This window comes from Hemitrygon akajei, chromosome 9, assembly GCF_048418815.1.
Source record: "Hemitrygon akajei chromosome 9, sHemAka1.3, whole genome shotgun sequence".
NCBI lineage: Eukaryota > Metazoa > Chordata > Chondrichthyes > Myliobatiformes > Dasyatidae > Hemitrygon > Hemitrygon akajei.
This window is the reverse complement of record NC_133132.1, coordinates 128,650,011-128,662,012: the sequence shown is the minus strand read 5'-3', so window position 1 is coordinate 128,662,012 and position 12,002 is coordinate 128,650,011. Positions and strand designations below refer to the sequence as shown.

Here is a 12,002-nt window from a genome sequence, read left to right as displayed (position 1 = left end):
TTCAAAAGTGTCAGGGAAGTGAAGTATGTGCAGTGAACATTACGACTGAGAAGGTGCTCAGGAAGCTTAATGGTCTGAGGGTGGATAAATCACCTGGACCTGATGGAACGCACCCTCGGGTTCCGAAGGAAGTAGTTAGAGAGACTGCAGAGGCATTAACAATGATATTTCAAGAATCGATAGATTCTGGCATTGTACCGGATGACTGGAAAATTGCAAATATTATTCCGCTATTTAAGAAGGGTGGGAGGCAGCAGAATGGAAACTATAGACCTGTTAGCCTGACATCAGTGGTTGGGAAGTTGTTGGAATCGATTGTTAGGGATAAGATTACGGAATACCTGGAGGCACATGACAAGATAGGCCAAAGCCAGCATGGTTTCCTGAAAAGAAAATCTTACCTGACTAACATACTGCAATTTTTTGAGGAAGTTATGAGCAGGGTAGACAAAGGAGATGCAGATGTGCTGTACTTGGATTTTCAGAAGGCCTTTGACAGGGTGCCGCACATGAGTCTGTTTAGCAAGCTAAGAGCCCATGGAATTACAGGGAAGTTACTAGCATGTGTTTCTCTCCATTTGAGCTATTGATGGGCCGTAGGTTGCGTTCCCAATAGAATTTATTGCGCCCATTGCTGGAAGACCAAGTAAGAGACAGACAAAAGACAATGAAAGTACGGTACGATTCAAATACAGAACATGGAAACATTGAGGTGGAAGATCTAGTTTATGTCCACCTGAACCCTGAGAGCCCGAAGATGGACAAAAGGAAAAGTTGTAGTGAAAGAGGGTCATCGAGTTACTTCAGCACTTGAAGATGGTAGTGTTTGCTGCCAACATCTAGACCACATCAGGAGACAGCCAAGTGAACCTCTCATTCCGGAACTAGCTGGTGAATAAGACGGGTTAGCACCACAACTTGTTGAAGCAGAATCCCCAGTTGAAAGCAGTGAATCCGGACCAGCACTCGATTCTGGGGTTTCTGGATTGTCAGATCAGAGCAGAAAATCGGTGAAATATTATCAAGGTGGTTTCACCTAAAAACTTTAGCGTGGAGAGATGTCTTAATCACCGCGTGACTCTTTATTGGTCTGTCATGTGACATCACATGATTAATCGATTTCACCGGCTTGTCCATCTATTAATTAATGTTTGACCTGCTAAACCTGTGTGTGTAAATGTGTGCGTTGTTTCCAGGTGACTATGAGTCAAGCGGACCTATTCGACTGCACAGGACATGATAAACACTCTGTTCCAACCTCTGGTTTTTCCTTAGTTGTAATACCTCCTCTCACTCTCCTCCCTCCCCCACACCCTGACTCTTCTCCCCGTCCTCTCCTCCTTTTCCCTCTCTCCCCACTCCCCCCTCTCTGCCTCCCCTTCACCCTCCCCCCCTCCCCATCTCTTCCCCTCTCTCCTCTCCCTCATCCCTCTTTCTCTCTCTCGCTCTCCCCTTCCCTTTCCCTCTCTCCTCTCCCCTACCCCTTCCCTCTACCCTCCGCTTACCCCCCTCTCTCCCCCTCCCCTCTCTCCCCTCTCCCACCTCTCTCCCCCCCTCTCCCCCTCTCTCCTCCCTCCCTCCCTCCCCTAATCACATATTAACATTTTTTTAGTTTGTTTAATCTTTCCAGATGCCCCATTCCAGGTATGTGTTAGACTTTGACATCAATGGTTCCTAATATTTTTCAAGTTTAATTTATGCATCTGTTTATTTTCCAGCAATATATCATGCAAGTATAATAACATGCATTTTTATCAGCATAATATAATATTTAATTGCTTGAAAAATTCATATTTTCTGCCCTTTTCCTTCTAATTTAACACACTCTCAACTGTGCTTTTTTTGGTATTATCTGATAATTTTGGATGTTTTCCTTGTTCCTTAGTAACCAAATCTAAACATATTCAATATGACTCAGAAATAAAATGTCAGTCTAGCTGTTTGGATTACTTCAGGGCTTGAGGTGGGATTCGTGCATGGTCATGCAGGCCTTACAAAAATACTTAAGTGGCCTTTCAAGTAAAATTAGCAATTTATCACGTGGCTTTGCGGAAATCCACACAGTGTAATTGCTTTGTAAACCACTAGGGTGCTCTCTTGCCATGCAATTTTTTTTTATTCCAGTACTGTGTGGCAGAGATTTGAGGATCTTCATACCTTCAGATGTTTCTTAACCAGGTTTAAATCTACTTTGCTCATTAGTTTTTAGCCAGTGTGAGATAATGAGATGACAGATTAGTTTTATAAAGATAAAGATTAGCTTTATATTTGTAATGTGTACATCGAAACGTACAGGGAAATGCGTTGTTTGCATCAGCGATCAATGCAGTCCGAGGATGTGTTGGGGGCAGCCCATAAGTGTGGTCGTTCTTCTGGCACCAACGTACTATGCCACAACTTACTGACCCTTACTAACTCACCTATATATCTGTGAAATATGGGAAGAAAGCAGAGCATCTGGTTACAGGGAGAATGTAGATGCTCGTTACAGGCCGTGACTGAGAATTGGACCGCAGTTGCTGGTGCTGTAAAGTAACACACCAACCATAATGCTACCATGTTTTCTCATGTATGAAATTTGTACATATATAATTGCAATGAATACTTCATTAGAACAGTACCTTATGGTATACACCCTTTGACCACTATGTGCCAATCTTTTAACTTACTCCAAAATCAATTTCATGCTTCTCTCCCACATAATCCTCTATTTTTCTTTCATCCATGTGCCTATCCAAGAGTCTCTTAAATGTCCCTAATATATCTGCCTCTATCATCACCCCAGCAGTACGTTCCATGCACCCCCCACTCTGCGTGAAAAACTTACTTCTGATATCCCATCTGTATTTTTCTCCAGTCACTTTAAAGTTATGCCCTCATGTGTATTTGAAATATTATTCTAAATTATTTTCATTCCAAATCTTTTCTAGGCATGCACCAAAGTAAGGCTTTTCGATCTTTTTTCCATTTACTAATCAAAAGCCAAATACTTTATAACCAAGCTTGTTTTGAAATAAAAATGTTGGACTCTTAGTTATATTCTGATTTTGCTTCTGATCAGGTATCTGTAATGATAGTACAGATTGCCTATCCTACTTGAATTAAATTCAGATGTTCTTCAGTTTTGAACATAATATGAAGATTTCTATGCTTTATGTAAAATACTAATTTGGAATTTTTGACAGGGAAAGCAGACATGGTTAAGCTCCTGATAACAAGTGGGTCACGTCCCTGCTTGAGAACAACCACTGGATGGACTCCAGCACATTTTGCTGCAGAATCTGGAAAGCTGTCTGTCCTTAAAATGCTGCATTCACTACATGCTCCTGTTGACAAAGCAGACCTGTATGGGGACACCCCCAGAAGAATGGCAGAGATATACGGTCAGGGAGACTGCGTTAAATTTCTCGAAGTGTGAGTAGTTGCCCAAGGTATTATAAATAAGTTTTGCAGTGTTTGTGATGATAGAACTTAACATCTTCTTCAGCCAATCGTAAAATGATTTGATTAGCCATTGAATGGCAGATGGGAAACATTTTTAAAAAGTGTAAGAAATTGAATGAATACAGTAATTAGGTTGTACTACCAAGGAAATAAGTGTTAAATCCACTGTGGGGCATTAACAGCTAGATGGCACATCTGTCCGGGAATGCACACATCTGCACTTAACGGCTTTCTGTGTCTGTGCACTGTAGTACATAAGGACAGAATGCGCAGGTCAGAAGGCATCTGCAGTGCGCCAACCTGAGGGGAAGGATTCATTGTCTCTTGGGTTCATTCATTTGAACGATGTCACCTCATTAAAATTGAGGTGTTTCTTTCTTTTAACTTTAATTAATTTACGTGTTTTATGCGTAATTGAATGCATTCGTGTTTTTTAGAAAATTGAATTTTTAAAATAATTTACAACTAGTCAAAGATGTTCTGGAATGGTGGAAAGGCCTGACAGTACAAGCTGTGAGAAAGCTACTCGGGCAGTCTGGCAGTCCATGGGCAGGGCCATAACTTCCCTTGGTTGGTGCTAGATTGTAAGTCACAGTCCATTACAGCTTACTGAATTATTGCAGCACCAAGGCTGTGGTACATTTGGAACTGTGATACGTGTGTTTTTGAATATCTTGCAAGATCAAATGCAAGGTATGCCCGAGCTTAATAGGAATTGCATCCCACAAGCCCTCTAAGTACCACATCTTATTGGTAATAATGATATTCTATTATTCATTTTAAAGTCCCCAAATTACTAGAACTAATTATTCATTTAAAAATATACATTAATTAAAATTTCCCTTTTCTTTCAGAGCAGAGCAAGAGAGTTCCAATTACAGAAGGGCTGCTGAGCTGAAAGGTATTTTATTAGATGACACAGATGAAGAGTGGGAAAGTCAGAAGGAAAGCAAAACAGCTGAAAAAAGGGAAACTGTCAGTAAGAGTATCATTACATGTAAGCTTCAGCAAAGTAAAAAAAATCCTTACACAACACAGGTCAATAAGGTGCCTAAAAAAGGAAAATTACCAAAAATAAACAAAGTTTGCAAAGAAGAAGTACAAGTTGAATACCTCTTATCGGAAATTCCAAAATCCAAAAACCTCTGAAATCCAAAGTATTTCTAAACACTGATATGATGTTTCAAATGAAGAATTCCACAAGGCGTGAGGAAGGTTCCTAGGCGATAATGCAGTTTTCTGCGCATCACAGATAGTTTAAGAGGTGACTCACATTTATAATAAACAGAAGTTGATGAAAAATGGAAAAGCACTGCATAAAGCAAAAAATGATCTTGGATCATGTATTGAAAGAATGAAGTGAACATATGAAATTTAATGGTATGCTGATCATGAAGCAAGCAAAGATCCATCATGACAAACTGAAATTTAAGAGGAAGCGTGGCATTATATTTTTAATGATTTAAAAAACTTAAATGATAAAGTAAGTGTTTGCTGATCGCGAGGCAACAGGGAAATTCATGGATGAGTTTTCAAAGATAGTCATTGATGAAAATCTAACACCGGACAATGCTGATTGGTTTTATACTTTACATAAAACCTAAAAAAAGTAGAATATAAACATAGTGTATTGTGACCTTTTAATCAAGATACGGCATCGTAGATAGAGATTGAAAGCCTGCCATTGTTTGTCGTCGTTCAACAGCTGATTCAGGTATTTTCCCTATGTTGCTGTGCTGTTTTTGTTACCCTGCACGCATTACATTTTCATTGTATTAATGGTATGTAAAAATATTTACTGTTAAGTACTGTATGTGTGATGAACAAGTGTAAAACAAAGACTGCTTACTGGTAGCACGTAAATTCAGAGTCAGAAATGATGGCAATCACAAGCTATCTTAAGTATTCCAAAAGCTGAGACACTTCCAGCCCCAAGCATTTTGGATAAGGGGGTACCCAACCTGTAAAATAAAATTATCTTTAAGTCAGAAAAGTCATGCAGCCTTATTACTTGAAATTGCTTAAACTGAAAACTTGATTTAGATTGACTCAAGACCAATGTCCAAAGGCACAGACTGATCAGTGATTTTATATTCCTGCAGAAACACACACTTGATATAGGGTGTGCCAAGACTGCACATCTACTGTTGCAGGTTGACATCAGCCTGGAATTTTCTAGGAAACTTTATTAAATAGCAAAAGAATGGTATCTTCAATGCATTTTTGAATATAGCATATTGTTGCAAACATTGGTCCCTCATTTGTGATTTCTGGATATGGAAGCCTGCTACATAATTTTCTTCCACAATCCGCTTTCTTATTTATAAATATAAGTTTGCTTTATACTTAACCATACTGGACCCTTGATAAATTTGCTTCATGGAGAGGACCGAGCTGGAGGACTGAGCTTTTCAATGCACTAACTCCTAATCTGCTTTACATTGGAAGTGGAGGAGGTCAGTGCAACAGAAACACATTGTTCTGAAGTAACCATTGCAGATAGAAGTGATAGATGGACTCCAGTTGTACCGTTGTCCAGTACTATTCATGTGAAACGGTATTAGATTGGTTGGTAATTTTGAATAGCAAAGATCTCAATGGTGACTTTCAGGCACAAATATTGCCAAAGGGGTATAAATTTTCTCTTTTGTTACTACCCTTAACAAGTTAATCTTTTTTTCAGCTACATGTAGGCATAACTATATCTTTAAAAAATCTCTCATAGGCCTTGATGGAAAAGCGGACTTCAAAGCTGATATTTTCTTGGATTTGAATTAATCTCAATCTATATGTTTTTACAGCCTGTGAACTGCCACAGTCTTGTTGCTGTAAAATGAATGTTTCCTTTAGTTACAGAACCACGTCTACCAAGTAGATACACAGTATTTTGTGCAATTAAGACTGACAACTTGGTGGTGAGGACTATCAAATATGTTTCTTTGAATATTACAGTGACATTTTGCTCCTCTTGAGAGAAGTGTTCAATCATAACATAAACTTTAATCTTTGTTTATAACTGCAATAAATAATTTTAACTGTAATACACTTGGCAAAATGTATTGTCAGTTCATATCTTATTACTTCTTCACCCAGTCTAATAACTGAAAAATTAACACTCAAGTATACTGTACTTTATATTTGATATTTAGCAACAAAAATTTCAAACTCTTTCTGCTGCAATTTGTATTTTAATCTGGTGGTGTAATTGAATAAAAACACAAAATGCTGGCAGAACTCAGCAGGCCAGACTCCACCCATAGATGCTGTCTGGCCTGCTGAGTTCTGCCAGCATTTTGTGTTTTTATTTATTTCCAGCATCTGCAGATTCACTCGTGTTGCCTTTGTTGTTGTTGGTGTAATTGAATATTGCTTTTTATTGTGTTCTGATGGTGGGACTTTGATTTTTACATTCAATTAAATTACTAAAATGTATTTGTGAAGTTATGGATTATGTAGTACTTGTTAATAGTTTTAAAGGTGACATATTGAACATTTTTTTAAACGATTAAAGACAAAATACGTGGTTATTTAAGGACGCTAGTTTTAAATTGTGATTCTGATTTTTGATTCAGGCATTCTGTTTTTCTTATATGCATTTTAACAATAAATTCAAATTCTTTGCTGCATTGTTCAACAAAATATGAATATCTGTTATTTCCAGGTCTATTTTGGACAAAAGTATATTTTTAGTTATCTTGTAGTGATAAAATAAATAAGGTTTTCATGTAGCATGTTGATATATGAAAGCAATCCTGAAAATTTTAACAGAAGACCGTAAGATAGAGGAGCAGATGTAGACCATTCGGCCCATCATGTCTGCTCCGCCATTCAATCATGGGCTGATCCAATTCTTCCAGTCATTCCCACTGCCCTGCTTTCACCCCATATGCTTTGATGTCCTAACTAATCAATATCCTAAGTGAACTGCAAGGCAATGGCTTGGGATTGTTGCAGGAATGGAAGGTTTCAGCTTCAAAGACCAAAAGCTCAATTTCACTGCAAAGCTGGAATCCACTGCCAATAAAAGTAGCCAATCCAGGGTGTTAAAAGAGGACTGGTAGCAGTAGAGTTAAGATTTGCTGGGCAACCCACTAAGGGCAGCAGACGAGGAATTGTCTAGTTGGTTTTATACAGAGCTGATAAACATTTGATGTGTTGATACAAATTCTTGATAGAATTGTTGAAGTTTCCACGGTTAAGTAATTTATAAGAGAATATGAAGGAAAATCTGTTTGAAACATGACTAACAAAAACTAAATACCTTAAATGCTGGAAAGAAATGTAAACTAATTAATAAGCTTCAAGACCTTGGCCTTAGTACCTCCTTGTGCATTTAGATACTTGATTTTGCAGCAACACACACAAAATGCTGGAGTTACTTGGCAGGCCAGGCAGCATTTTTGGAACAAAGTACAGTCAATGTTTTAGGCAAAGTCCTGCCAAAGGGTCTCGGCCTAAAACGTCGACTGTACTTCTTTCCATATATGCTGCCAGGCCAGCTAAGTTCATCCAGCATTTTGTGTGTGTTGCTTGTATTTCCAGCATCTACAGATTTTCTCTTGTTTTAGATCCTTGATTTCCTTACTTGCAGACCCCAGTCAGTTCGGATTGGCAACATCATCTCCATGATCTCCATCAGCACTGATGCATCATAAGGCTGTGTGCTTAGACCCCTGCTCTACTACCTGCTTTACGCTAATGTCTGTGTGGCTAAGCACAGCGCCAATGCCATATTTAAGTTAGCTGATGACACCACAGTCACAGGGCGAATCGAAGGCAGTGATAAATCAGCATATAGGAGGGAAATTGAAAATCTGGCTGAGTGGCGCCACAACAACAACCTCTTATTCAGTGTCAGCAAGACCAAGGAGCTGATTATTGACTTCAGAAGGAGGAAACCAAAGGTCCATGAGCCAGTGCTCATATGAGGGTCAGCAATTTAAATTCCTCGGCGTTATTATCTGGGGGAACCTGTCTTGAACCAGCATGTAAGTGCAATTATGAAGAACTTATGGCAATGCCTCTACTTCCTTAGGAGTTTGCTAAGATTTGGTATGATATCCAAAACTTGACAGACTTCTACAAATGTGCAGTGGAGAGTATATCACAGCCTGTTCTGGAATCACCAATGCCCTACAAATATATAGTGGATATGGCCAAGTCCATTATGGGTAAAGAACCTCCCCATTGAACACATATACATAGAGCATTGTTGCAGGAAAGCAACATCCATCATCAGGGATGCCCACCACTTTAGACATGTTCTCTTCTCACTGCTGTCATCAGGCAGAAGGTACAGGGGCCCAGGATTCATTCTACCAGTTTCAGGAACAGTTATAACCATATAACAATTATAGCATGGAAACAGGCCATCTCGGCCCTTCTAGTCCGTGACGAACGCTTACTCTCACCTAGTTTCACTGGCCCGCACTCAGCCCATAACCCTCCATTCCTTTCCTGTCCATATACCTATCCAATTTTACTTTAAATGACAATACCGAATCTTCCTCTACCACTTCAACTGGACAGCTACCAGTCTCTGAGTAAAGAAATACCCCCTCGTGTTACCCTTAAACTTTTGCCCCCTAACTCTCAACTCATGTCCTCTTGTTTGAATCTCCCCTACTCTCAGTGGAAAAAGCCTATCCACGTCAACTCTATCTATCCCCCTCATAATTTTAAATACATCTATTAAGTCCCCCCTCGACCTATGCTCCAAAGAATAAAGACCTAACTTGTTCAACCTTTCCCTGTAACTTAGGTGCTGAAACCCAGGTAACATTCTAGTAAATCTTCTCTGTACTCTCTCTATTTTGTTGACATCTTTCTTATAATTCGGTGACCAGAACTACACAATACTCCAAATTTTTGGCCTTACCAATGCCTTGTACAATTTTAACATTACATCCCAACTCCTATACTCAGCAAACACGAGGAAATCTGCAGATGCTGGAAATTCAACCAACACACACACACAAAATGCTGGTGGAACACAGCAGGCCAGGCAGCATCTATAAGGAGAAGCACCGTTGACGTTTTGGGCCGAGACCTTTCGTCAGGACGAAGTGCTTCTCCTTATAGATGCTGCCTGGCCTGCTGTGTTCCACCAGCATTTTGTGTGTGTTGTTCCTATACTCAATGCTCTGATTTATAAAGGCCAGCATACCAAAAGCTTTTTTCACCACTCCTCAACCATCAGGCTCTTGAACCAACTTCACTTTCCCCATCATTGAAATGTTCCCATAACCTATGGACTTACTTTGAAGGACTCTTTATCTCACGTTTTTGATATTTATTGCCTATTTATTTATTATTATTATTTCTTTTGTATTTTGCACAGTCTGTAGTATTTTGCACACTGGTTGAATGTCCAAGTTAGCCCAGTCTTTTATTGATTCTATTATGGCTATTATTCCATTATGGAATACCCGCAAGACAATGAATCTCAAGGTTGTTTATGGTGACATATGTACTTTAATAATAAATTTACTTTGAACTTTGTACTAACACTACAAGGACTTTAAGAGTGGCAAACAATGGAATACTTGGCCCCACCTTGCCAAAATGGGCCTTAATCACCATTCAATATGATCAGTTTGATCTTCTGTGATACCATCTCTCCCTATATTTATGTTTTTTGTGTCTAGAAATTTATCTCAGATGTATTCAGTGACTTGGCTGATGCAGATTTCTGTGGAGAATTTCACAGCCTCAACACAATCTGAAAAAAACATTGCAGATTTAAATATCTTATCCTATATCCCTATATCTTACGATTGTGCCTTAACCACCCCCACCCCAGTCAGAAAAAAAACCTTCCCTCCATTCAGCCTGTCACACCCTGTCAGAATTTTGTACATATGTTGCGCCTTGCTCTGATCATGCCTTATCTTAGCCTGCCTCCCATTCTTTCTCCCTTGTACCCTACTATTTGCTTCTTTTCTCTCTTTTTTTAAAAGGTTGCCATGGCTAGAATATGGCAATTACTCATCTCAGATGTGGACAATCAGACTGATTTCTGACTGAAACTCTACTGTGTTTTAGAACTTCAAAAGAAATACAGTAGAGACTTTGCATTTTAGTTGGGATCTGGCTTTTTGCCTGGCAGCAAGGTGGACTTAATTCATTGTTGTGGGATGAAGTCAAGAATGTTCACATCAAAGAGGCATTGTTTCTTCCAGCATGCGTTGACTGTGTCTAAGTCCCTGGTTAAGTTGACCTTTATCTTTGCCTATTGATGGAGTGGAGCCATGGATATTTGAGCCCAAGGAAGGCCATTGTAAGAGTGAAAAGGCAATTCCATGTGAAGTTAGATGCATGATAGCTGTGGCAGAGTTTGCTTGCCATCATTCCCCATAAGGCAAAACCTAATAGCATAATTGGCTGTGATGCATCACTCTCTGAACAAATCTCTACTTGTCTGGCTTCTGGAGAACTTTCTGACTGTTTGCATCAGCATTTGGTATGGAGGCTCCAATGTAATGAGGTTGCAAAGAGTTCATCGGCACAAGCCTCTCCACCCTTGGGGGCATCTTCAAAAGGCAGTAAGTGCATCAAGAAGGCATCATCCATTATTACATATCTTCACATTCCAGGACATGCCCTCTTGCTGTTACTACCATCAGGGAGGAGGTACAGGAACACAACCCTTAGCACACACAACATTTTAGGAGCAGCTTTTCTCCCACTGCCATTAAATTTCTGAACAGAAAATGAATTCATGAACTCTACCTAACTATTACTCTTTTGCACTATTTATTTCATTTATTGCAACTCTTTGTAATTTTATGTCTTGCACTGTACACAAAAATACCAAATTACAGGATGTATGTCAGTAATTATAAAGCTGACTTTCATTCTAATAGCATTGAAGAGCCAGTGCATGTATGAATGCCAGAGAATGATTCATCTTCCAGGACTCTTTCACTGATGATCCATTGTTTCGGCTGGCAGTTTTCTGCGGGTTGCCTGCCTGCAGGCGCCTATGGAACTGTTTCGTTTTCCTGAGGAATGGTAAAGCTTTCAGTGCAGAAATATTTCTTGTGTTTTTGGTTAAGTATGTCCTTGAACTTCTGTTTATTCTCATCAGACCATTTCTAGTTCATGATAACATAGCATAAAATGTCTTAATTGATGCCAGTTATGGAGGCCTTCAGAGCAGTCCATAATCTGTGGATGATCTGTGACTCCAGTTGGCTGGGAATTGACAGGCTTTCTGTAGCCTCCTGTCGAGAACAGCTGCCTTTGTTGATAGCTGTTATAAACTTTCTTGCAACAATATTTGACGCAAGTATTTTAGAGCCAGGTTGATGGAGTAGATTAGATTAGATGATGATTACTCCATTGATAATCACTGCTTGTCACGGCATTCATAGTGTGTACATCTTTATAGTCACTGACATAGTCAATGCTATAATCTAACAAGTGGCTATGCTTTGATATTAATGTTCCTCCATGAAACAGGGTGTTTGTTTAAATTTAGAAAAAATCGGAAGTGTCATTTTTGACTCTTCAGTTAAATTCGAACAAATTTGGAGACCATTTATTGATTACTTTTA

At 39.2% G+C, this 12,002-nt stretch overlaps 1 protein-coding gene across 1 annotated transcript in view; it reads left to right on the top strand.

Moving 5' to 3' along the window:
• The window catches only part of LOC140732820 (ankyrin repeat domain-containing protein 66), a 62,345-nt gene extending 55,705 nt beyond the window's left edge, over positions 1-6,640 (top strand). The window contains exons 2-3 of the mRNA XM_073055452.1: positions 3,186-3,414; positions 4,299-6,640. Of these exons, the coding sequence (XP_072911553.1) occupies positions 3,186-3,414; positions 4,299-4,593 (524 nt within the window). The 3' untranslated portion in view covers positions 4,594-6,640. The remainder of the gene's footprint in view (positions 1-3,185; positions 3,415-4,298) is intronic.
• Positions 6,641-12,002: the final 5,362 nt, after the last annotated feature.